General features: G+C 47.9%; 1 protein-coding gene across 1 annotated transcript in view; it reads left to right on the forward strand.

The window, feature by feature from the left end:
- myo16 (myosin XVI) overlaps positions 1 to 27,673 on the forward strand; it is a 654,305-nt gene that overhangs the window by 278,956 nt on the left and 347,676 nt on the right. Inside the window, exons 10-11 of the mRNA XM_078544837.1 lie at positions 12,177 to 12,287; positions 18,707 to 18,772. Coding sequence (XP_078400963.1) covers positions 12,177 to 12,287; positions 18,707 to 18,772 — 177 coding nt within the window. The remainder of the gene's footprint in view (positions 1 to 12,176; positions 12,288 to 18,706; positions 18,773 to 27,673) is intronic.

A 27,673-nucleotide genomic window follows, 5' to 3' on the forward strand; every position in this document is an offset into this window, starting at 1 on the left:
GGGGTTAGGAATGAGTTTTAGCTTTAAAATTAAAGTTTGAGTTGTATTTCTGTATCTGCATGTTAAGAAAGGTCAAATTGAGTTTTAGTTTCACTTTAAAAGGGTGATTGCATTTCTAATGAGGTTTTTTTTATGACTATAAGCTAAGTGAAACAAACAAGGGTTGAAGAATTGGGCTATTGTTGTTATGGCATAGCGGATGGTAAATGCCGAGCTGCTCAAATCCCAGAGAGAAACTTGAAACAGTTGCCACAACTGTTTTGCAATTTATATTTGATTTTGAGATGCATGCCTTGCATTCAGTAGTAATTAGCGCACCAAGACTTAGAGTGTTTTTACAAAACTAAATTAAACATTTATTAATAAAAGAAAAGATTTTAAGCATATTCATAGGTCTACAAATTACTACTAAGATAACTCCTAGCTCCCCTAATTAATCTGACTCCCAGTTACATCTCCATTAAGGCAACTGTAAAAGTAAATACATTTCAAGAGACCCAGGCAAAGCACAATACCCTGAACAGTGATATTCACAGTAAGTTTTCTTAGCTTCAGTTCCTGTGGACGGCAGCTTGATGCATATAGGCTGGAGGCTTTTCACACTCATTACATTTTAGAATTCCTTCCTCCTTACACGTAACCTCATCTCCTTTATACACGTTTCTCTCTTTTTAATGTAAATTCCATTGCTCCAATATATCTTCGCAACTTTACTTTTCTCGTAATACAAATCTTTCATAGTACTCATATTATCAGTAACCTTTGGGAAAAATAAATACACTGTTTGACTTAGCTGTTATGGCTAGGTGTAACACCTTGCCATCTCTTTCAAATTCAAACTAACCTAATTTATCTAAAAATGCAAATGTTCCTCACACCTCACATTCAAAAACTTCAGCCATGTTTACGTATTTAGCATTTCAAACCTAGCTTCTCTTTCGATCACTCAAAAGCTCCAGACCAGCTGCCTTCAGTTCAATTAAATCCACCACACAGAGAAACTAATCCAAATCCCACTATTAACATACCTTTACAATAAATCACAATAATATTATGAGAATTATTATATTTTCATGACATTGGGAGGAATTTTCCCAGAATTGCACTAAGTGCAGTAGTGGGTGGATAAAATGGAGTTCTACCCCCTGATGAAAATGGAGGGTTTTCACGCCGTATCTTCCCGAGCCCTCCTCATTATTTATGCATTCCCAGGATACACGCCATTTCCATGGTGGCCGGGCTCTCATTCGCCTGCTCACCATCACCCCGCTGTTGCATCATGCCGACCGCCATCTTTAAAAGGCAGCCGCCAGCAAAGCACTCATTGCCACCAGCTCACCGCCACAGCCTGGGAGACATGGCCTGCAAAGGCACAAAGACTACAGCCCCCTACTTCAACAATGGGTCCCTCGAGCAACTGCTGGATGCCGCGGAGGCCCGACGGGATTTGATTTACCCCTGCTCTGGCTGCAGGATGGGCAGCAGAGTCACCAACCCAGCTTGGGAGGCGGTGGTGGCAGTGGTCAGCGCGAACGCCCTGCAGAAGAGGACAGCGACCCAGGATGAATGATCTCATCCATTATGTCAGGGTAAGTCAATCTTTTCATCACTCCCAATTCACACACTCACAAACCCATCACACATCCATAGGGCCCTCACTCACTCCCAGTGCAAGGGACATCACCATTCACTCTTTCACACACACCGTCATTGTCCTCATCCCATCCATGGGACCACTCACCACCCACACAGGCCAGACATACTTATCACCTGGCCCGGCAGGCGTCCTGATGCAGTCTGCCCATCTCTATCCATGCAGGACAAACTGGCTCACAACAGGAGGGAAAGGTCGCAGCACCTTTTCCAGAGGAGTGCCAGAAATCAAAATTCTGACAGAAAACAGAGCGATGACCGAGACCTGTCCTGTGCTGACGGTGAGGTTGATACTGCTCTACTATATGAGGATCCAACAGTGCAACATCCATCAGACAATCATGCTGTGAGTGATGTGTCCTTTTTTTTCCAGCTTAACAGGCCGAGGAGGGTACCACTGCCACACAGCAGGAGCCCGAAAGCAGGCCGGGGCCCTCCAAGTCTCGGCCGTCCAGAGGACGCCTGCCCAAGTCATCACAGACATGGCCTTACAGTCAGCAGATGCCTCCACTTCTGCTGTGGAGGTCCAGGGAGCACCAAGTTGTAGCAGCAGGTTTAGGAAAGTTAGGTAAAAGTAACTCTTTTGAGTCAACCAAGTAAACTAAATTAACAAAATTAGGGACAAAGTAAAAGGCAACCCTTTAAAGGGAAACTGCAAAAACAAAGACAAAATTTAAAGGAAACTTGCAAACATTAAACCAAAATGTGATTAAGAGGGTCAATAAGTCCCCACGGTGACCACCGGGCACGGAAGGCCTCGGCAGTGCCGACAGACACCACGTCCTCCCTCTCCAGGGACACCCAGCCGCGAATGTAGCCCCGTAACAGGGGCAGACAGTCCGGTCAGACAATCCCCACGATCACCTGGACCTGTTAATGGCCAACCTGGCCAGGCCCAAGAGCAGGTTCACGAGGAGGTCCTCCTCCCTCCCGGCCCCCCTCTGCACCGGGTGCCTGTAGATCAGGAGCGTGGGACTGAAGTGCAAACGAAACAACAGTAAAAGATTTTTTAAATAACTGAAAATGGAGAGCAGCCTACAACACCCTATAAAGACATGGTCCACGGACTCCACAAGGCCGCAAAAGACGCAGGTATCTTGGGAATCCATGAGCCAACACAACCTACCATTGTATGGTACTGCTGCAAGCACTACCCCAGGTTCCCAATGGAAAGTGAGAGGACACCTCCGTAGAGGGCCCCCCACTGGGGACCTCCACCGCTGGTTGCCAACGAGGCACACTAGGGCATGTCTGGGCAGTGGGCGAAGGCAAGTAAGTGAAGGGTGTGCAGCAGCCGCCCATCCAGGAAACCCCTCTGCACTGGGCTAAACGGCATGGAGGGCATTTCCGCGAGGTGACTCAGGTTGCGGGGCACTGGCTCCGGAGAAAGGATTCAGGGCTTGGGGCCAAAGTGGAATTCTGTCCAAACGGGGCCTCGCTCGGACTGAAGACCATCGCACACCTGTGCTACCTCTAGCCCCAGTATGACGTCGGGGCCAAGCACGACCGTCGTAAGGTCTCGAATGGCATTGGCTGTGAGCCGAACGTCCACCGACGCACGATGCTCCAACTCCTGTGGTAGCACTCAGCCCACTCCTCCACCACCCAGCACATCCCCGATCCTGGTCACTCTGGCAGCCACAGCCCTCCTCTCCACCAGCCACTGAAAAGGGCAGAGGTGCGGATTCCTGAGCAGCGGCTCGCTAACAATAGCTGCTACTCCTGACAGCGGAGAGCTGCGTCGCGAGGCGACCATGTTCCAGACTTTGATTAGGTCCTGGTAAAAGATGGACAACGCCTGCAAGGAGCCACGAAGGCCCCTCAGCTCTATGAACAGGAGCTGCACGTCATAATTTAGGCCATGCACCTGGTGGAAGAAATACATCACCAGGGCACACCATCTTGGAGGAGGCTCGACGTAAAGTTATTGCTGCGGGGCCTGAAGGCGGAAAGTCGCCACCTGGGTGCGTAGGCGCACCAGCCCCTGACCGCCCTCCCTAAGGAGGAGATTCAGAGCCTCAGCAGTGATCCAGTGCAGCCTTTTATCCCAGAAGAAGTCGACAAACATTCTCTGGATTTTTGTGACCAGCCGGTACCACGACATGGCGGCAATCAGCTGGTTTATGACCAGAACTCGACCCCGGTAAGACAGCACTCGGAGCAGTCCTGTCCAGCACCACAGGCAAGTGGTGACCTTGGCCTCCAGCTCCGGCCAGTTCGCCGGCCAGGATTCCTCAGCAGGACAGAGGTGGACCTCCAGGTAGAGGCGGCTGGTCCTGCTCCAGGTGAAAGGCCTGATTTCCTTGGATAGGGGATCCATCTGCCACGGGCCGACCAGGAGTCCAGAACACTTGTTCCAGTTGATCCTGGCAGAGGACGCGGCAGAGTAGACCTCCTGGCACTCGCGCATCCTCCGTAGGTCAGCTGGATTGGTGAACATGAGGAACAGGTCATCGGCGTAAGCCAAGAGGACCACCCCGATGCCTGGCCCACGCAGAACCAATCCTGACAACCTCCTCCACAAGAGGCGCAGGAAAGGCTCCACGCAGATATAATACAATTGGCCAGACAGGGGGCAGCCCTGACGCACTCCTCCCACAAAGCGAAGGGGCGCCGTTAGGGACCCATTAACCTTAACTAGACACTCTGCGGCAGCGTACAGAAGTTAGATCCGGGCGACAAAATATGCCCTGAACCCGAATGCTCGCAGAGTCCTGAATAAATATTTGTGATCCACCCACGTCTTCTCCTGGTCAAGAGACAGGAAGACGCTCGACAGACCAGTCCTCTGGGAAATGTGGATGACATCCCGGACCAGATAGATGTTATCGAAGATGGTACGGCCCGGAACCATGTAGGACTGGTCAGGGTGGATCATGTGGTCCAGCACGGTGCCAAGGCGAGAAGACATTGTCCTGGCAAAGATCTTGTAATCCATGCTGAGGAGGGAGACCAGGTGCCAGTTCTTAAGGTGACGGAGATCCCCCTTCTTTGGCAGCAGGGCAATCACAGCCCTGTACCACGAGAGGGGCATCTCCCCGCTCACGATACTAGTCCCCCAGAACACTGCGTAGTCGATTCCCAGGACATTCCAGAATGCCCTGAAGAGCTCCATGGTCAGCCTGTCCAGCCCCAGGGATTTGCCCCTGGTGTGGCAGTCGAAGGTGCTGGTCAGTTTCCCCAGACTTATAGGGCAGTCAAGTTTTCTGGCGCCCTCCGGGCTGACCTGTGGCAGCTCCTCCCACAAAACTCTGTGAGCATCCTCGCTGGACGGATCCGGAGAGAACAGGACAGTGTAGTAGGTTTTGGCAATGGCCCTGATGCCCTCCGGATCCAAGACAAGGGATCCATCGTCGACCAGCAACGTAATGAGCTGCTGATGGACCCTGTGTCTTTTATTCCAGCGAGTAGAAGAAGAGGGAGCCACGGTCCAGGTCCTGGAGGAACCGGATCCGATGAGTTGCAGGTCCCGCAGCGCGCCCTTCTTCTCTTCATACACCAGCCACAGGGCAGAGTCCGCATCGGGCTGACAGAGACTTGCCTCTGGGTCGAGCACCTCCTCCTCCAACTCCCCGACCCTGGATTTCTGCCTCCTTGTCGACCCCCTCGTGTACTCCTGACAGAAGACTCAGACGTGAGTCTTGCCCACGTCCCACCATAGCCTCAAGGAGGGGAAGCCTCCCCGCTTCCTTCTCCAACTGGCCCAGAAACCACGGAACGAGTGCAGGAACTGCTTGTCCTCCAGCAGCAGGTTGTTAAAGGGCCAGTACACGGACCCCATCCGAGCGCAGAACGGAGTGAGCTCCGCCCATACCAGACGGTGGTCCGTGCACGGCACCTGCCGCACAGAAGCCGACAGAACGCAGGACACAAACACCTTGGAAACAGTCTGGACGCTCCGACTCCAGGTGACACAAAAGTGAAAACCCTGGAGTTAGGATGGAGTTGTGACCAGACATTTACCAAGTCGAAGGACCCGACCAGGTCCCGCAGCTTACTCACACCTCGCGTGTGGTGCTGGGCATTGTGACGTTCCCTAGCCCCGAGGGTACGGTTGAAATCACCCCTGAGGACGATGCAGTCGCCCGCGTCGATGGAGCCGAGATGAGTGGGCACTTCTTCAAAGAAGCTCGCTTGTTGCTGCGAGTCCAGGGAAGCGTACTCATTCATACAGTGAAGCGTCGCACCCCCTTGGTGCACAGTAAGGTGCAGCAACCAGCCTGGCACTGGCTCCTTGACCACCATGATTTCTGTCTGAAAATGTGGGGCCAACAAGATAGCCACCCCGCCAGAATTGGAGGCTAGGTGACTCATGTAGACCCCCTCTCGCCACTTCAGGGGCCAGGTAGCTTTGTCTCCCGGAATGGTATAGGTTTCCTGCAGGAAGCACACCGCATACTTCCCGTCCCGGAGGACCGAGAAGTTCTGGAACCTGTGCTGTGTGTCCCTACTGCTGTTGATGTTGAGGCTAAGTATGGTAGTCTTCATTGTCAGAAGTATGTGCTACCATCATCTAATGCAAAGTGCAAGAAGGAGATGACTATTTTAATCCTTCCTCCCCTTCAGGAGCCCAGCAAGAAACGTGCGGACCCTCCTCTTAGCATTCTAGTCCAGCCCAGGGGTCTTGAGGACCTCACGGGTGAACCAGAACACAAGAGGAAAGGAATGCCACCGGTCTAGGGCCAACTGGACCCTGTTTCGATGATCGCGAGGCAAAAAAATCCTGGAGCTCCCGTAAAGAGATGAGGGGAGAATCAGTGGGGGGCACCGGGGATCCACCACCTCACCTAACAACGACTCTAAGTCATCCCTGGTGCTCACCGCCGAAACTCCATCCTCCTCCAGGTCGTTGCCTCCAGCTTCCAACCCCTCCCCGCATTGAGTACGGGGGCTGGTTCGGAGCTGCCAGTCGGCTCCACCTCCACCTCGATCCCACCCCCAGGATCAAGGGCCAAGGGGTCCTCTCTGCTCTTCTCTTGGGGATTGGGGTCAGAGGGCGGCGGTGGGTCAGAGCACCGTTTCCGCCCCCCCCCCCAGGCACCGGGTCACCCGGAGAGTCCAGAAAAAGCTCACCTAGAATGGAGGCGCCCAGCGCTGAAGGTTGGGAGGGAGTCGGGAGGCCTTCCTCACCACCGCCGCCCGATGACCCAGCGGCCGGGGCCATGAAGGGACTGCTGCAGTCCCCTGGTGGGCCAGATGGCATCTTGGGGACAAAAGGTGGGTCAGGGTGGGGCACCACCGCAAGGGCTCACTGACCCCCAAGAGTCCCGGCTCAGGGGACTGCAGCAAGGGAACAGGGGTTTGGTCTCCCCTCAGAAGGCAGAGCGAGGACTTACGGGGTGAAGTTGCCACCACCTTTTCAATGGGGGAGGGGGCAAATCCGACCTCACATGTCGCGAGGTCCTCCCCCTCCGAGGGATGGGGTCTCTTCCGGGTAGGCTGGGGGCTGGGGAGGCCTCATCTGCGAGGCCCCTGCTGCCTCGTCCAGCCCCTCTGGATGCTCCGCTCTCTGGAGTTTGGGCAGGTCCACCCTCTTTAATAGGATCACTGGCGCGGGGTCACGCGCCTCACCACTGCCAGACCCAAGAACCCGCACGGGGATGACGCCGGACCCAACACATGGTGTTGAGGTGTACACGGGCCCGGGAGCACGGGCGTTCAAGACTCCGAGGTCGGATGATTTTCGTCCCCCCCGAGCCGGTGTCTTTAGGGGTTTGGAGGTCAGGGTGGGTTTGAGGCATTTGGGGGGCTGCCTCTTTATGGTGGGTCTTCCGTTGCACCTTCTTCCAGCGTGGGGTCTCTCCCCCTACTTCACCAGCGGCCGAGATGACGGTGGCTGCTGGCAGCACCTTCCCTTGCGGGGACGGAGATGGAGTAGTGACCGTGGGAGGAGCAGCGGTGCCAGCCCCGGCTGCCTGAGTGACATTGGCAACCTTGGAGGCAGGCAGTTCTTTCAGATGTGCCCTGCCTCCTTGCAGGCATGGCACTGCATGCCATCCAGCGACCAGAAGACACGGTAGGCAGCTCACTCAAAAGTGACATCAAACTGCCCCTCCGTGCACCCCTCCCGTCCAGGTGAACAAAGACCTGGTGCTGGAAGGAGTACACGCGTCAGATACTGGGCTCCTGAGGCTGAGCAGGATCAGCAGCACCCCAGACCTGACTTCCCCCAGCTGGTGAAGGTGGGGGAGGAGTAGCTCAGGGGGAATGAAGGGCGGGACGTTGGATAAGATAAGCCTCTCCAGGGTGGCCTCAAGAGGATCCACCGCCAGATAGGTCCCGCCTATGTGAGCCACTTAGCCAGGGCCATGTGCACTGCCCGCTCAGACCTCAGGAATAACACCGCCTTCCCGTACATGCGCAAGGCTGCAACAATGGCCGAGGGGCCAACAATCCTGGCCAAAACCTTCACACATGTTTCTACAGTCATCTCGGGGTGTATGTGGCTCTTTACCCCCATGGCCCTGTGATGGGGCCGTGGGAGCAGCCGCTTCCACATAGGTCTTCTTGGTGGGCCCCATCACTGGTGCTAGTGCCACCTGCACAGCGGCCACAGGTGACCACGCAGCAGCCATTGAGGCATGAGCCACACCCACCCCGAGCCCTGTCGATGGTAGCAACAGCATTTATAAAGGGGGAGAGGGGGAAAATCAGGATTACCCTCTCTCTCCTGATGGTGTATAAAGATGGAAGGGGAGGAGAGAGAGAGAGAGGGAAAAATGACAGGGAGGCACAGAAGGTGAAAGGGTAATGGGTGCAGGGTGAGCGGGTGTCGCTGGTTGGATTGGAGCAGGGTAGTGGGGGCCTAGCTTCCCGTAGGGGGAGGGCGATGTCTTCACCAGGCAGCCAGTACTGCCTGGCACACAGGAGTCAGGTCTGTCCCTGTTCACCAGGCAGCACCTGCTACCTGGACTTGGAAACAGGCGGGGCAAGAAGTGGGGGGTTGGCAGAAGATCTTAAATGGACACACACACACCCCTCCTCCCTGAGTCCCTTCAGCAGTCTTCTTCCTCCCCCTATAGAGCAACACAGTCTTCACAGCCCCCACAAAACAAAAGTCTAGATATCCACCGCAGATGTAATGAAAAAAAAAGCCCTTGCCTCCTGGCCTCCCTGTCGTGCAGCACCTCCTCTCTCTCTCTCTCTCTCTCTGTCCTCCAATTCTTCAGGCCTCAGACCTTGAGGGCTCCAGGCCCTAGCAGGAACAGCAGCAGGAACAGCCACAGGAAATCCCACAGCAGCAGGAACAGCCATAGGAAATCCCATAGCAGCAAAAACAGCCACAGAAAAACAGCAACAAGAACAGCCACAGGAAATCCCATAGCAGCAAAAACAGCCACAGGAAATCCCACAGCAGCAAAAACAGCCACAGGAAATCCCATAGCAGCAAAAACAGCCACAGGAAATCCCATAGCAGCAAAAACAGCCACAGGAAATCCCACAGCAGCAAAAACAGCCACAGGAAATCCCACAGCAGCAGGAACAGCCACAGGAAATCCCACAGCAGCAGGAACAGCCACAGGAAATCCCATAGCAGCAAAAACAGCCACAGGAAATCCCACAGCAGCAGGAACAGCCACAGGAAATCCCATAGCAGCAAAAACAGCCACAGGAAATCCCACAGCAGCAAAAACAGCCACAGGAAATCCCATAGCAGCAAAAACAGCCATAGGAAATCCCACAGCAGCAAAAACAGCCACAGGAAATCCCACAGCAGGTTAATCAGGAGAAAGAGATTACAGTTTGAGAAGAAGCTAGCTAGAAATGTAGAAATAGATAGCAAGAGTTTATACAGGTATTTAAACAGGAAGAGAGTAAGTAAAGTGAGTGTTGGTCCTCTAGAGAGTGACAGTGGAGAGTTAATAATAGATAATAAGTATATGGTGGATGAAATGAGCAAACATTTTGCTTCTGCCTTCACTAAAGAGGATACAAAAAACATTCCAGTAATATCTGTAAATCAGGAGGTGGAAGGGAAAAGGGAACTTGGTGAAATTATAATCACTAGGGAAGCAGTATTGAGCAAACTAATGGAGCTGCGGGCTTTCAAGTCTCCGAGTCCTGATGGACTTCATCCTCGTGTATTAAAAGAGGTGCCTAATGAGGTAGTAGATGTGTTAGTGTTAATTTTCCAAAATTCTCTAGATTCTGGAAAGGTTCCATCAGATTGGAAAGTAGCAAATATAACCCCTCTATTCAAGAGGGGAGGGAGGCAGAAAACAGGAAACTATAGGCCAGTTAGCTTGACGTCTGTTGTGAGGAAGGTATTAGAATCGATCATTAAGGAGATTATAGTTGGGCACCTGGAGAAACTCAAGGTAAACTGGAGGACTCAGGATGGTTTTGTAAAAGGGAAATCATGTTTAACCAATTTATTGGAGTTCTTGGAAGGAGTAACATGCGCTGTGGATAAAGGGGAGCCTGTAGTTATGCTGTAATTGGGTTTCCAAAAGGCATTCCAGAAGGTGTCACATCAAAGGTCAGTGTGAAAATAAAACTCATGGTGTAGGGGATAACATTTTAGCATGGATAGACAATTGGCTGGCTGGCAGAAAACAGAGGGTATGCATAAATGGGTCTTTCTCCTGATAGGCAAGATGTGACAAGTGGAATCCCGCAGGGGTCTTTGCTGGGTCTCAACTTTTCACAATTTATGAGTGAAGGCATTGTAGCTAACTTTGTAACTGGCACAAAGGTTGGTAGGAATGTTGTGAAGAGGACATGAGGAGGTTGCATACAGATATAGATAGGTTGAGTGAGTGAACAAAAACCTGGCAGATAAGCATAATGTTGGAAAATGTGAAGAATAAAAAAGCAAAGTATTACTTAAATGGAGAGCAACTGCAGAATTCCGAGGTGCAGAGAGATCTAGGTGTTCTAGTACATGAGTCACAAAAAGTTAGTATGCAGGTACAGCAAGTAATTAAGAAGGCTAATGGAATGCTATCCTTTATTACGAGAGGAATTGAACATAAAAGAAAGGGTGTTATATACAGTTATGAAGGGCATTGGTGAGCCCACATCTAGAATATTGTGTGAAGTTTTGCTCTCCTTATTTAAGGAAGGATGTAAATGCATTGGAGGCAGTTCAGAGGACGTTTACTAGATTGATACCTGGAATGAGCAGGTTGTCTTATGAGGAAAGGATGGACAGACTGGGTTTGTTTGCACTGGAGTTTAGAAGAGTGAGGGGTGACTTGATTGAAGTATATAAGAGCCTGAACAGTATTGACAAGGTGGATATGGAAAGGATGTTTCCTCTTGTGGGTAAGTCCAAAACTAGGGGGCACTGTTTTAAAATTAGGGGCCTCCCTTTTAGGACAGAGCTGAAGAGAATTTTTTTCTCTCAGAGCACTTTGAGACTTTGGAATTCTCTGCCTCCGATGGCGATAGAGGCGGGGCTACTGAATATTTTTAAGGCGGAGGTAGATAGATTCTTGTTAGGCAAGGGAATCAAAGGTTACCGGAGGTAGATGGGACTGTGGAATTCGGAACACAAACAGATCAGCCATGATCCTATTGAATGGCGGAGCAGGCTCAAGTGGCTGAATGGCCTATTCTGCTCCTATTTTGTATGTTTGTAAAAACAAGCTGGGCACCCTTCATCGAATGTCTCAAAGCACGAAGGACTATGTTGGTTGACCTTTAGCATTTCATATACATTAAGCCGTCACTTAAAGTTGTGGTTGCGTCCCTGAAAATCATGACTTTAATTGAGGTGACTATAAGTTAAAGATTGGTCCCCATTGGAATCAATGTTAAGTCTGTGGTTAGGTTCAGTAGGACCTTCCCTATCAGAAAAAAAATTAAAACATTATACCCTCTAAGCTGAAATATTTCACATTGCTAAATTCCCACATTGTAAATGAAATGGCTTTTAAAATAAAATAAGTTTGAAAACATAGAAGAAAAATGTAACTTTCCACCTAATGCACCTCCTACTCACCATGGACCCTGCTTCCCGAAACTCCTGCTCTCTGATCCTCCTAGTTGCTGCAGACCCTCCCCCTCCCCAACCCTCCGAGTTGTGGCCTCTCCCCCTCCCAAGCCTCTGAGTTATGGTCTTCCCCCCACTCCCCAACCTCCAGGTTGTGGCCTCCCCGACTTATGAGTTGTGGTCTCGCCCTCTCCCTGACCTCCAACTTGTGGCCTCCCCAACCCACCCTTTGCCCTCCCATTCCCTGTCTCTCCCTCTCACCACTTCCCTTTCCTGCACCTATAACCCTGTTTGCAGATCTAGATCTGATTCAAAGCCGGAGCTCTGATTTTGTGCAAGTGTGAGTCCCGATGGTGCAGAAGTATTGAGCTGGTGCTGCTACAATCCATATTATTTTTTTAAATGCTCCCGCCAGTGAGGACTTGGGAGAAGAGTGGTGAAGCAGGAGTATTTATGAGTTCCTGAAGAATCTACAACTTCTCTGTGCTGTAAGTGCCTGAGTGATGAATTAGTTCTTTTATATGAATTCATTCTAGTTAAGTTATGATTTCTTTCTCCCACCCACTCCCGACTTTGTAAACTCCAGGTGAAGCTGATTCCTCCTGCTCCAAATGATGACCTGTCTACGTTGAGTGAACTGACAGATAGAAGCCTTCTCTATGAAATTCAAAAGAGATTCACCAATGATCAGATATATGTGAGTACACATGCACAAACATGTATTTTGCGATCCGGAATTTGAAGTTGATAGAGAAAGACTTGCAATTCTGTAACGCCTTTCACAAACCCAGGATGCCCCAAAGAAACTTTACAGAAAATGAAATACTTTTGAAATGTAGTCATAAGAACATAAGAAGTAGGAACAGGAGTAGACCATTCGGCCTCTCGAGCCTGCACCACCTTTCAATAAGATCATGGCTGACCTTGTGTTTCGATTTCCACATTCCCATCTAACCCCGATAATCTTTGATTCCCTTGCCTAACAAGAATCTATCTACCTCTGCCTTAAAAATATCAATGACCCTGCCTCCACCATCTTCTGAGGCAGAGAATTCCAAAGTCGCACAACCCTCTGACAGATGTAGTCATTGTTGTAACTTAGGAAATGTGGCACCAGTTTGCACACAGTTAGCTCCCAAAAGTGTGATAATCTGACCACAATCTATTTTTTGGTGATGTTTAATAAGGGTTCCCTGGCCAGAACATTAGGGGTAACGCCCCATGCTCTTCCTTAAAATTGTGCCATTGGATCTTTTAAGTCCCCCTGAGAAAGCAAAGAGGACCTTGGTGCAATCTCTACTGCAAAGGATGGCACTTCCAGAAATGCAGAAGTCCCTTGGCATTGAGGGAGTGCCAGCCTAGATTTTTGTGCTCAAGTTGCTGGAGCAAGACTTGAAGCCACTATGTCCTATTCAGAAGAGCGAGAGTGCTACCCATTGGGCCACAGCTGACACTCAATAAAATAAAGTAAAATAAAGCAAAACATTTTGGGAGCTACATTCAAACTGTTGGGACAATCCGGAAAAGCAGGCAGGAGCCAGTTCTTTCACTTATTTCCCAGAACATTCAATAAGATATTCAAATGTACCATCTGAAGGAGCATGAACCATATACTCAAATGTTGCCAATGAACTCAACAACATGTGCTGGTGGCAGGGAAAGGCAAAAAATGGAACATAATACAAATGTGTGAAGAAAATTAAAGCCTTTACCAGATTAGAATTGTACGGTTAATTATAATCTCTCTGTTGAAAATCTAGTGCATGTTCCACCAGCAGTCTTTAGGCCATATGATACCCCCAAACCATAGATATCCAACTCTTGATGTCCAGGTGCTGCAGAAGCAGAGAAGCCGTTAGCAAATAAAAAGTTAAACGTCCATCTAGTACACATTCTACTAGTACATAATTCGTAATTATGGAGTTGTTAACTAATTATTGCAATTAATCTCTTATCAATTAGTCCATAACAGACCAAGATGGGAGGCTAGTAAACCTCCAGTGGCATAGAGATTTGGAAATCTTATGTCCAAAGTCACCTGTTCCTTACAAGTATGCTACACTTATCGTGCTATGTCTCAAATGACTCATATATGCTGTGTCCCAAATTTTATTTTCTGAAAGAAATCTATCTATTTTGTCTCTGAATGTATCCAACTTTTTGTGATTTGATTGGTGTGTCAAAGAATGCAGTTACCAGTATTGCATCATAGTAAATTCTACCTTGGAGCTTCAAGATCTGTTCATATCTGTATCTTGAAATGCGATTTCAATCCCAAATTAATTTTGATGAGAATAAGGATTTAAACTTTATTGGTGCTGCTTTGGTATGCATCTTTGCAACAAAAGGACTAAAGAGGTACTTGAACACCCTTACCTCAATTCAACAATAACTTATTAAAGAAGAATTTAGGTAAATGTAAATTATACATTTCTCCTGTCATTGATATCAGTTCCTTTCTAACCTGCTCCTTCAAAAGAAGAAGCAATATTTTTGTCTACAGTACCCAGCCTAGCCATCACTCTGACCGTCATCTAGAGCCACACCACCTGAACCCAGTGGTGTTGCATATCACACACTCACCACCTACTTCTTCTTAGGGAATCACATTTGTTTGCACAAGCTACAATTTTGTGATCATCTGTTTTTGTGACAGAACATTAAACAGATAATTAAAAATTTGGATTTAATTTAAACTTTTCTCACTACACTTAAATTGATAAGATTGACACTGCATATTTTGGGAATAAGAGAATAATAAAATTGAGCATATTACATATATTACCTATGTTACATATTGAGAGAGAAAATTAAATCCAAAAAATGTTAACTATTAGATAATCGCTGAGATTTAAATTCTTTCCAGTTGCCTTTAGTGGCTGTATTTTCCCAGCGCCGTAGGAGATCGGAGGTGGAGAGTGGGGGAAGTGGTGAAATAAGGGGGAGCCAGATGGCTCCTGATGCAGATTCAACCACCAAGGATCTTTACCAGTGGTGGGCTGGGAAACGGATCGTCTGCCCACTCTATGGAGGCGGGAAGCCAATGAACATTTTTAAGACCCCATTTAGGAGCAATTTTGCAGCTTCGATAGCATTCTTCCTGTGTTGGAGCAGCCCGCCTCTGCATGTGGAGGCCATCAGTTCACTGGAAGCATCCTCTTTGTGGTAGGCCGGGAGGCCATCAGAGTTAATGGCTTCATTGTTGAGGCACAGGCAAGAAAGGCCACATTCGTGGCCCAACTGATTCTGCCAGGAGGGGTTTCCCGTCCGCTTTGAGGGACCTACCTGCTTTTGTCCTGTCTGTTTTATTTCTATCCATACATCCAAATGCACCTCCATGATGCGACACCTTAACAAACCTCAACATATCTCAGCAGCACCCTTCTCTCTTGGTGGGGCTGCGGAAGTTCCAGATCTGCTGGCCCTCTGATTGGGCTGGCAGCATCGGGAGCCTGCTCGTTGTCCTTAATATGAACATACAAACATATGAATCAGGAGCAAGCCTGTTCCGCCTTTCAATAAGATCATGGCTGATCTGATTTTAACCTCATATTCCTGCCTACTCCCGATAATCTTTCACCCCCTTGTTTATCAAGGATCTATCTACCTTAAAGATATTCACCTTTTAAGGGAGAGAATTCCAAAGCCTCACAACCGCCTGAGAGAATTTTTTTTCCCTCATCTCGCCCCTAATGGGCGACCCCATATTTTAAAACAGTGACCCTGAGTTCTAGATTCTCCCACAAGAGGAAACATCCTTTCCACATTCACCCTGTCAAGTCCCCTCAGGGTCTTTTATGTTTCAATCAAGTCACCGCTTATTCTTCTAAACTCTAGCAGATACAAGCCTAGCCTGTCCAGCCTTTTCTCAAAAGATAACCTGCCTATTCCAGGTATTAATCTCATAAACCTTCTCTGAACTGCTTCTAATGCATTTACATCTTTCCTTAAATAAGGAGACCAATACTGTACACAGTATTCCAGATGTGGTCTAACCAATGCCCTGTATAATTGAAGTATAACCTCCCTACACTTGTATTAAATTCCCCTCACAATAAATGATAACATTCTATTAGCTTTGCTAATTACTTGCTGTACCTGCATACTAGCCTTTTTGTGATTCATGCATTAGGACACCCAGATCCCTCTGCATCCTAGCGCTCTGCAATCTCTCATTGTTCGTCCTGCCAAAATGGACTTCCTCACATTTCTTACATTATACTCCACTTGCCAGTTCTTTGCCCACTCACTTATCCCATCTATATCCTTTTGTAGCCTTCTTGAGGTCCTCGTCACAACTTACTTTCCTACCTACCTTTGTGTCATCAGCAAATTTAGCAACCATACCATCGGTCCCTTCATCCAAATCACTGATATAAATTGTAAAGAGTTGAGGCCCCAGCACTGATCCTGTGGCACACCACTCATCACATCCTGCCAACCAGAAAATGAACCATTTATGCCTACTTTCTGTTTCCTGTTTTCTAGCCAATCTTCTCTCCCTGCGAATATGTTATCCCCTGCAGCATGAGCTTTAATTTTCCACAATAACCTTTGATGAGGCACCGTGTCAAATGCCTTCTGAAAATCTAACTACAGTACAATTACTGGTTCCCCGTTATCCACAGCACCTGTTACTTCTTCAAAGAACTCCAATAAATTGTTTAAACACAATTTCCCTTTCACAAAGCCATGTTGACTCCGCCTGGCTACCTTGAATTCATCTAAGTTATAATGTCTTTAATAATAGCTTCTAACCTCTTCCCTGTGACAGATGTTAAGCTAATTGGCCTATAGTTTCCTGTTTTCTGTCTCCCTCCCTTTTTGATCAAAGGAGTTACATTTGCTATTTTCCAATCTAATGGAACCTTCCCCGAATGTAGTGAATTTTGGAAAATTAAAACCAATGCATCAACTACCTCACTAGCCACTTTCTAAGACAACGAATGCGGATGTGGTGATTTAGGGAGCCCATGTTCCGGAGGATTGTGAGCTGGTATTTCAACGGCAAATGCAACCTTCGGGCCCCCATTTGGTCCTAACACAGGGCCCAAAGCCTGCAGAAAAATCCAGCCCTAGATTTCAGAAATTGAAGTCATATTAAAAAATTGATATTGTAGCTGAGTGAATCAAGAACATTTTTTTTGTTCAAATTTAATTCCACACTTTTATTTGTTTACAATAGTACATTTTTATGAAAACAAAATGTCAGCATTTGCAGGTGAAATAATAAATGATTGCAATCACATTTTAATTTTTGGAAGCTTTGGAGTCTATACTAAAATGTCAACCAACTTTGGATTTGGACGCAGCAAGTATCTGCCCTGTCTGATATGCAGAAAATAATTCCAAAGTGATTTTGTTCTTCTGTCCTATTAGTCTTTGGAGCAGATAACAGGGACTGAGGAGGAGAGTGGGTTGGCAGAATTTAACTTGGGCGGTGGACCTCTGAAACAAAAATTGGTGGCACTCCCACAGACCTGGTGCAGGGAGCCCTGATGGAATTAAGTGCCTAACTGGTACCCTGGCGCTGGGTCTCCTCACTGCAACAGGAACATTAAAGCACCCTACCATCGAGTGTGGGGCCAATATCTTGCTCCTGAGATCTGCCAGCCAATCAGAAGCCAGCAGCTCTATTGAATGGCAGCACCACTAGGGAGGCATTGGCTGCTGCACCCACCTGAGGCCTAGGATCATTGCTGGATGCCAGACCATGGGTGTAATAGCAAGAGGGTGGTTTTGGGGTGGGGGTCATGGTGGAAGGAGGTTGGCAGCTAGGGCAGGAGGTGGCTCTCAGCAGGTCCCCCCTTCCTCATGCCAGATACCTTAGTCAGACATTAAGTGTCTTTCAACGAGGGACCCACAGGTTTGCTTATCGTGCTCCATGCATGACGAGCCCCCGCCCACCACTGGGTTAATATCAGCGGCGGCAGGATTAGGCCCTTAAGCGGGTCCACTTAAGGGCCTCAATTGGTAGTGGGGCAGGAAGGCCATCCACAGGGCTTTCTGCCATGGACTTAATCTGAGTGGAGGTGGTAATGTGGCAGGGTCCCCACCCAGCACTCTCCTACCTGGTTAAATGTCCCACACCAGCAAAATTGCCACAGACAAGGGCCAAATGATCTGCTTGGTTTGGTCCACAACCACAGAAATGGCAGGATGAGGCTCTAAGTTATCCTTAAGTGAGCACTTAAGGATCTCATTTGATTTCTGAGTGAGAAGTCTGTCTTGACCCTTCCCACCCCAGTTTGAATCGGACTGAAGTTGGGAAAGTGACGGAGTCTCCACTGTACAAGATTAACTGGGTCTACCCTCCTGCCTCCAGTGAGGGAGAACAAAATTCCGTCCATGAGTACAAGTTCCCAAAGAGAAGTGAGGATCATTAATAAACAGATGAATAAACAGGCAGCATGCCCATGATCACCTGAGATGCATTTCTGATGAAGGTTGCCTGCCAATGAAACTGCTGGATTCTGGAATTACCCTAGCTTGTGACTAATAAGTATGAACATACAGATTTTTATTTTAACATTGGAGCTAGACTCAGGATAGCATTATAAAATTTGTAAATCACATTCTGCCAGCCTTGTTTCCTCATTTACTGTACACATTTACACCTCTAACATCTTCACATTTTCCACACAATAAATAGCTAAAAAAAAATTCGGTCTGTTTCTCTAAGATCATCCCCAATCTTCATTGAAGTTGTGACAAGCGATCAGAAGTCTGTAGAAGTGCTCAAGTTCCCCAAATCTTGTCAAAATATGAGCCAATAATAGGTTAACCAATGAAAGAATGAACTAGTAGTGAATAATGGAATTGTTGAAAATTCAAAAGGGTATTAGATCAAGTCTTGAACATGTGGATGAAGTTGTATGAGTTCAAAAAATAGAAAAGCCTCAGTTTGTGACGTCATTGCAATCCAAGATGACAGAAAATCACATTCAATATTAAGTCACTGGCTTTTTAAATGGATTCCTAAGATTCTTGTTGTGCATGTTGCATTAATTAACATTAATGGATACTGTATTTTAACTGATTTTCTTGTGCAGGACAAGAAGTCTCTTCACAAAATTCCTCATCCAGTTAGCCTTTGAACTATTGACTTTTTTTCAGACTTACATTGGACATATTTTGCTGCTGGTGAATCCATATAAAGAACTTCCAATATATTCCACCATGGTAAGTACCATTTATTTCTTATTGAAATGATACAATAGAACACATTTTCTGAGTTATCCCTTACTGTGCAGAACCCCACTGGATTGTGTGCAGCTCAGACAACTTTGTACATAATTCAGCAAGGAAATTTCAATGCCCTCTTTTTTATTCATTATGGGATGTGGGCATCGCTGGCTAGGCCAGCATTTATTGCCCATCCCTAATTGCCGTTGAGAAGTTGGTGGTGAGCTGCCTTCTTGAATCACTGCAGTCCATGTGGTGTAGGTACACCCACAGTGCTGTTAGGGAGGGAGTTCCAGGATTTTGACACAGCGACAGGGAAGGAACGGCTATATATTTCCAAGTCAAGATAGTGAGTGGCTTGGAGGGGAACTTCCAGGTGGTGGTGTTCCCATGTGTCTGCTGCCTTTGTCCTTATAGATGGTAGTAGTCATGGGCTGGAAGGTGTCCATTAAGGAGGCTTGGTGAGTTTCTGCAGTACATCTTGTAGGTGGTACACACTGCTGCCACTATTCATTAGTGGTGGACGGAGTGAATGTTTGTGGAAGGGGTGCCAATCAAGCGGGCTGCTTTGTCCTGGATGGTGTCAAGCTTCTTGAATATTATTGGAGCTGCACTCATCCAGGCAAGCGGAGAGTATTCCATCACACTCCTGACTTGTGCCTTGTAGATGGTGGACAGGAGTCAGGTGATGAGTTACTCATTGCAGGATTCCTAGCCTCTGACCTGCTCTTGTAGCCACAGTGTTTATGTGGCCAGTCCAGTTCAGTTTCTGGTCAATGGTAACCCCCAGGATGTTGATAGTGGGGGACTCTGTGATGGTAATGCCATTGAATGTCAAGGAGCGAAGGTTACATTCTTTCTTGTTGGAGATGGTCGTTGCATGACACTTGTGTGGCGTAAATGTTATTTGCCACTTGTCAGCCTAAGCCTGGATATAGTCCAGGTCTTGCTGTATTTGGACATGGACTGCTTCTAATTTAACTGTCCTTGGCTTAAAATCAGGAGCAGCCATGACTTACAGGTGCTACTGCTGCTCATGAGTCTCCAATCTGAACTGTTATTGAGAAAGAGTTTGCATTGATTTGGGGAGTCTCAATTTTGATCCAAATAAATACAGTTTTTTTTTCTCTCTCCATGGTATTGGGTTAAGAAGGCATTCACTAGTTTATCACTGGCTGATCTGCAAATCACATTATAGGTCCTACTGGCTTGCACAGCGGTCATCTCAACCCAAATTTATGCTATCATTTCCTTGAATACTTATTTGCATACATTACGACAAACGTAGTGGCACTCCACAGACCTCAGAAGTGGCATGACCAATGATATATCCTCAGAACCTTGTGTGGAAATATGATAAAAGCTCAGAGCAGGTGTCAGTTGCCTTGGATCCCCTGCTCCTCCTCTATAGTAATGATGAACAGGAGAACTTCCAGTGAGAAAGCATTGCAGCTCCTTTTCTTTTCTCAATGCTTTGAAAGGAATGGGAGGTCCTAAAAATATCAGCTTCAAGTACTCACGGAACTCAGGTTAGGAGAGGAAATCAGTACCAACCTGGTTTCCTGTTTGGATTTGTCCTGTTTGTCATTATTACAGGGGAGGAGCAACATCTTCCATGGTAGGTTGCCTGTTCTGTGATACTTTAGTACTTCCATCTAAGGTTCCAAGGGTCCATCATTGGTCATGTCGCTTCTGAGATGCACAAAGATGCACCTAGATAGCTGGAATTGCCCTTATTGGCTGAGACTGATGTGAGCGTTATATATTGCACTGCAGGTGCATGGACTTAACACCTACTCCTGTAGTGAGATTTGAGCCGAGTATTACAAGAGGTAGAATTTTTTGAGCTTGTAAGGTTGGTTGGATTAAGTCTCTCATGCAAAGTAAGGCCACTCAGCCCACAACAGTGGTTGTCTTAGAGTTTGCTACAAGTGTAGGAATTGTGTTATTGAGCAAAAGTCAGGGATTGCCTACAAAGGGTTTTGACTGCTAAAAGTTGGACAAGATCTGGGGTTCTGCAGTGAATAATGGGATATGATGGTCAGGGATTCTTTGCTGATGGCCAAAATATTTCTGTCCATGTACACCGCCAGGCTCCACGCTTCTGGACATTTTATTGGCCGGCTGCCGTGTAATTTCGGCCAGCCAGCAGTTCTTTCCGTGAGCGGAACATCAGCCTCTTCCAGATCTGTTATTGGGATCTGCACCCAGAGAACTAAATTCCATCCAAGGTTGCAGTAATCAAATAAGAATGTTCCAACCTTTGTCACTGCGTTCTTGTGCCTCACTGAGAACTCTTGACAGAGTGCTGGTCATAGCCTTCCCAGTTTCATTGTGAAAGGATGAAAGATTCCAGATCTCAGAAGTACTGATTATGCATGTTTTGAACAGCATCCTTTCTCCTTTCTGTACTGTTACCTGAAAGTGTCTGATCTCTTTGATAGTGCTAATTTGTAATTGCTGAAAAAAGAGACATGTTTAAGCTTTTCATCAGAGGACAATCACAAGAAACCAATATAAGGGGGAAAACAACAATTAATACTGTACGTGAAGAGAGTGCTGATTGGTTGGCAAGTGGTGTTGCCATGGAGAATGCACCACTGATGGTGACTGACTGATGGTGCCAAACACTGTTTGAAATTCAAACCAGGCAGCTTGACCCTGATTGGTCAAGGCTTTGGCCTCAGGAATGAGTCAGCGAATGGCTGTCACTTATTTTGTTTAACTGGAACAGGCGCAGTGCATGTATATTTTCTTTCTGTCTGCAAAAAACAGGGCCCTGTGTAATAATATATGTAGTTTCCAGTACATGCAAATATGCCACAATGTGAGCCTGACTGACAACCTTAAATTGGTTGTCAGTGTAATTCTTAGTGCAATGAGGATTATTTGGCAAATGTTATCCAATCGCAGTATCACATCTAATGTTGTACACTGTGTTTTGAGTTTTGCAATCATGGGCTGGTTGGGTACGTTCTGTACCCTGACCTTTGCGAAAAGCAGCTGGGACATGCTGTTTGATACGATCCGCCTGGCTTTGAGAAATACGGTCTACATGTCTAGCATTGAAATTCACCTACCAAATTACTCATTTGTGTGATAGGAAGAATGTCTTTTTGCTTGAGGGCAGCATCCTGTTAGTGGCAAGTACCACTTGTGTTGCTATTGCATAGTAGCAGCATGAAAAAGCTAGCTTCACCTCTTACTCAAATTTTTGAGATACCTTATCCTTCCAGGGTAATCTGAGGTAAACTGAACATTTTTCAGGGCCAAAAGTGACGGCCTTCAGTCTGCTCATGAGTTTGATTGATATACAGTGCAAAATGATCTGATCAGGGTAGGCATTATCCTGTAGGATGCGTTTGCACCCTATTTCAACATCAAGCTTGCATGGTGAGCAAATGGCTCAGTCTCTATGCACAAGGTTGCCGATAAGCCCAATCTTTTGTGTGTAAGAATCCCAACACGTATATTGACCAGTGAAGGCAGGCTTGCAGTAGACCGTGGCAGGAGATCCCCTGGCAGATTTCTCAATTAATACGTCAAGGAAGGGGAGTTAATTTAACTGCTCCATTTCAAAGGTGAATTTGAATGCGTGATGAAGTTCATTAAGACATGTAAGGAAATTGATACATGCAGCTGTGGAATAAAATATAGCAAACGTGTCATCCACATATCGGGAATATGCGAGGGGTAGGAGGTTAGGTGTCATCCCATCAAGACACCTTTCTCATGGAACCCAACAAAGATATTCGGGCCTAGAGGGCATCTTTTGGCAACACCATATTTGGGCATTCATGGTTTCATTAAAACCGAACTCAACTGCATGAGTTGCTGAGTTCATAAGTTCAGTGAATACTGATTCACACAACAGTGGTTCTAGATCACCATGACATAGTGCTGCAGCGCAAATATCTATGGCTCAATTAAATGAAACATTGGCGAATAGGCTAGCAATGTCAATTGAGCACATGAGTACAGCATTGCTATCGATATGCAAGTCCTGTATGGCCTTCACAAATGTGAAGGAGTCCTTCAGCTTGCATGTGGAAACCGTGATCAAAACTGGTTGTAACAATCTTCCCAACCATAACAGGGCCCTGTTCTTTGCAGAAAGAACACATACATACACTGCACCTGTTTCAGCTAAATAAAATAAGTGATAGCCATTCACTGACTCATTCCTCAGGGCAATGCCTTGACCAATCAGGGTCAAGCTACCTGGTTTAAATTTAAAACAATGCTTAGCAGTTAACTGTCAGTCACCATCAGTGGTGAATTCTCCATGACAACGCCACTTGCCAACCAATCAGCACTCTCTTCATATACAGTATAAATTGTTGTTTTTCCCCTTATATTAGTATGCTTGCGAGTGTCCTGATGAGTGCAAGACAAAAAACTTAGACATGGCTCTTTTTTTCAGCAATACTCAGGTTCTGTGTACCAAATGCCTAATTTGTAATTGATGCAAATGCTTAGGCTCCCCTGAAGGGAGATTTGCAGGTTGGGAGGGGCCGGTAAAAATGCCATGGGTGCCTTTTCCAGTGCCTAGCCAACGAGCAGCAGGGGAGGCATCAGGTGACTCACCTGGCCTTGTGCCAATTGAGGCACTTTAATGGTCAATTAATGGCCACTTGCTGCTTCTGCTGCTATTTAATGGGTGGAGGGCTGAAGTTGGCAACAGGTGTGAAACCTGGCAGGTAACACTGCTTGGGCATGTGGCGGGAAAAGGAGTGTATGCCTCCTTATCAGGCCCCTGTTTCCATCGGAGATCTTGCTCATGATTTGATTATCCCCATGTTTCCCCTCCCCGCATTCCCTGTCCAACCTGGCCTCTCCCCCAATTCCCTGTCCATCCTATCGCCTCAACCCCCTCGCTGGGGCCTGTCAACCTGGCTCTGACAATGCTCACTGTAGGTTTATATATATATATATATATATAGATTATCTTAATTTATCTTATTTCTTAATCATGCAATTAATTGACTTCAAATTAACCCATTAAGATTCAATGAATATTTTGGTTTGGCAGGAGCATAGCCATAAGGCAAGATTGACTCTCATGTAGTAAATTAAAAGAGAGTTTATTTTAAAAAGGAAAACGGATGCTTAATGACACAAAATAGACTTTCCAGCTTCAAACGAGTGATCAGGACACTGAAGAGTAAGGTTGTCTTCCAGTTCCTTTGTGGACAGCAATTCTTTCAAATTCTACCTTGGGCAGAATGTTTCCATGGCAGGTGGGCTCTCATTCGCTGGCCATGCCATCACCTCGCCATTTCATCACGCAAAGCTCCATATTTAAAGTCCAGCCGCACATACACCTCTTGGTGCTTCCAGCCCAGGACTGCTGCAAAGAAGACGTGGCCCCAAAAGGCAAAAGTACTGCAGCCTCCAACTTCAATGACGCGTCCCTCAAGTGCCTTTTGGATGCAGTGGAGGCCCACTGTGATGCCCTCTACTCAACTCTGGCCGCAGGATGGGCAGCAAACTCACTAATCCAGCTTGGGAGGCAGTGGCAGGGGTAGTCAGTGGAAATGCCCTGCAAAAAGGGACAGCTACCCAGTGCTGCAAGAGACTGAATTATCTCCTCCATTCTGTCAGGTTAAGTGACTTTTCTCATCACTCTCAACTCACAAACTCACAAACCCATCACACACCCACAGGGATCTCACTCACAGCCTGTTCAAGGGACATCACCATTCACTCCCTCACACACACCTTCATTGTCCTTATCCCATCCATAGGACCACTCATACCCACACAGGCCAGGCATACTTATCATCTGGCCTGTTAGGCATCCTGCTTACACTCTTTCCATCTCTATGCATGCAGGACAAGCTGGCACACAACAAGAGGGAGAGGTCGCAGACTGGTGGAAGAATGCCTGAAATCAAGGTCCTAATGGACTTTGAAAACAGAGTCATCCAACTGGCTGGTGAAGATCTGGACTGTTCCTGTGCTTAAGGTGAGGTCAGCGGTGCTCTACCAAGTGAAAATCCAGCAGTGCAACATCCATCAGACAACCACGCTGTGAGTGATGTGTCCTCTTTCACAGGCCACTGTCATGCACTAATTATCTCTGCTTGCTTTCGCAGGCACATCTGAGTGTCCAAGACCCAGGCCCTCCAATCAAGCACCGAGGGAAGCTCAGAAGACAAATTCGCTAAAACCCCCTCTGAAGTCCCATCACAGTGCTCACCCACACCCTCCACCAGCCCAAAGACACACACCTCAGTGGGACCTAGCTTTACAGTAACCTTATTATCACAATCTGCTGAGCACATTGCACTGTGTGATCCACTGCAGGTGGCGGAGGCAGGGGCTTCCCAGATGACCAGCACACGGAGGACTGCTGGAGGCAGAAAATTGCTGAGTCCGAGTCAGATGACGAGCCTCAGGACTCGGTCATGTCACAGTTGCTGGAGCTGCAAAGGCAAGCTCGTGAACATCAGGAAGGGATGTCTGCTGCACTCTTCAGATTGCAAGGCATGATAGAGGAGTCCATCCACCTTCAGGCTGAGGTGATAGTACCAGCATTCCAATTCACTGAGCTCAACACTGGTAGGATAGTGGCCGCAATGGAGACCTTGGTCCAGGACATCGCTCCTGCACTGCTGCGTGGCCTGAACTCCATCATTGATGCCATAGTTGGCCTCCAATAGTGTTTACGTGAGACGGGTGCGGGGCAGCCTGACCTCACTCCAGCTACCCCTTTTCCTCAGCCTGGCACCCAGAGGGAGGAGGATCAGCTGGTGTAACCCTGGGGCCATCCATCCAGGTGACTCCGGGAGTTTCCGTCTAATCCGACTCCCCTCTTCCTGTGACCTCAGCAGCTCCAGCTCCACAGGCCATGGATGGTGCCACTGCCACGCAGCAGGACCCCGAAAGCAGATTGGGGCCCTCCAGGTCTTGGCCCTCTAAAGGACGCCTGTTAAGGTCATCACAGAGGTCGGCAGGCTGCTTCCAACTCTGCTGTGGATGTCCGAGGAGCACCAAGATGTGATGGCAGGGTTAGGAAGGTTAATAAGATGTAGTTGCACAGTCTGGGCACAGGCGTTAATCACTTTTACATAACATTCACTATTGACAATGAACTGACAAGAATGTCTCCCTGCCTGTGGCTCCTTGTTATGATGAGCAGTGTACGTGTCACTCAGATGTGAAACCTTGGTTCCTGCACAGGATAAAGGCAGGTGTCTCAGTCCAGGGCCTCTTCCCTGTGTTTTGTGCAGCCTTCAGACCAAAGTGATGGTCGGGCCTCACATCCATTGGACACATTATTGATGCCTGCACCTCGATGGTGCTTGTCATTGCTGCCAGAATGTCGTGGGCAGGCGTCACAGAGTTCCATCATTCTCTCTGTGTACCCTCAGCACCTTTAAGGTGGGGCTGGTCACCATCCCGTCAGCATCTAAGACCAGTGACGCTCTGCTCCTGAAGGGATCAGGTGCTGAAAGTGGACAAAGGATCAGATGCTTCTAAAGTTTCATGGCTGCATCTCTATGATATGCACCTGATCAACGAGCTGCCCTCGGCCAGACAGGAGTCAGACATTCTCAGATGCAATGTGAGGATCTATGGTGTCTCCTCACTACATGTCATCATCATCCTCCACAAACCGAGCAGCTATGAGGGCCTCCCAAGCATGCCTACCTTGTTTGGCCAGTGCAAGGGCCTCATTGCCTTCATCGCCACCTTCAAGGACCGCCTTATTCTCATCACTATCAATGTCCTCTTCATTGGAGGAGACCTCTAGCTCCTGCATCTCCTCTTCTGCCAGCTCCTATCCCCGTTGTAGTGCCGGGTTGTAAAGGGCACAGCAGACGACGATGATGTGTGACACCCTCTGTGGACCATATTGCAGGGCTCCATCAGACCAGTCCAGGCACCGGAACCTCATTGTCAGCATCCCGCTTGTCTGCTTCACCGAGTTGTGAGCTGCGGCATGAGCCCCATTCTACCTTTGCTCTGCTGCAGTTTGAGGCCGCCGCACGGATGTCATCATCCATGTCCTTTGCGGGTAGCCCTTGTTCCCGAGGAGCCATCCCAGCAGCCTCTGTGGACCCTGGAAGATGTTAGGGACTTGTGATCAACTGTAGGAGCTGTGCACACTCCCTGGAAACTGTGCGCACACCTACAGGATGCGTTTGTGGTGGTCGCACACCAGCTGCACATTCAGCGAATGGAATCCCTTGTGGTTCACATAGTTGTCCATGTGTTGCAACAGAGATCTGAGTGTTCTCAGCTCAGGCGCAGGCATTCTCCTAATCTACACTGCAAGGCTGCCCTGTTAGCTTGAACTATGGGGGAGACTGGCCCAAACTGGGATGATGACATTGCAAGGGGCTGTGCCACCAGGGACTGCTCCATGGCTAGCTTTCGTAAGGAGATTGTACAACGTGCCCAGCTGTCCAACTGTTTTGCAGTCCACTGAAACGCTGATTAGTTTGCCGTCAGTGCCCGAGGGGTGAAAAGCTCTGGAGCACTTGGTGGCCTCTGCATTACTTGAGTGGGTAGATAAGCTAAAGGCCCGACTCCAATCACATCAATGTGGCTGCACTTAAACTGTCTCAGCTGTGGAGGATTGGTCACTTTATGCAAGGTACAAAGTGTATGGCCGATTCCCTCGCACCCCCTCCCCGCACCCCCCAACCCCACTCGTGCTTGTGTGCTACCATCAACTGCAGGGCAGCCTTTGCTCCCTCGCCCCCCGCTTCCGTCCAAAGTCACCTGAACTGCAGGGCAGCCTTTGTTCCCCCCACCAAAGTTGGCTCAACCCCAGGCCAGCCTTTGCCTGCCACCCCAACGCGCCTCAACCTTGAAGTCCAACAGGTATCCCTCGCGAGCGCTCTGCAACATTACAGTGCACTCGCCTCTGAGTTCCCCCTCAAAGTG

The sequence above is a fragment of the Cetorhinus maximus genome, chromosome 7 (genome assembly GCF_964194155.1).
Source record: "Cetorhinus maximus chromosome 7, sCetMax3.hap1.1, whole genome shotgun sequence".
NCBI lineage: Eukaryota > Metazoa > Chordata > Chondrichthyes > Lamniformes > Cetorhinidae > Cetorhinus > Cetorhinus maximus.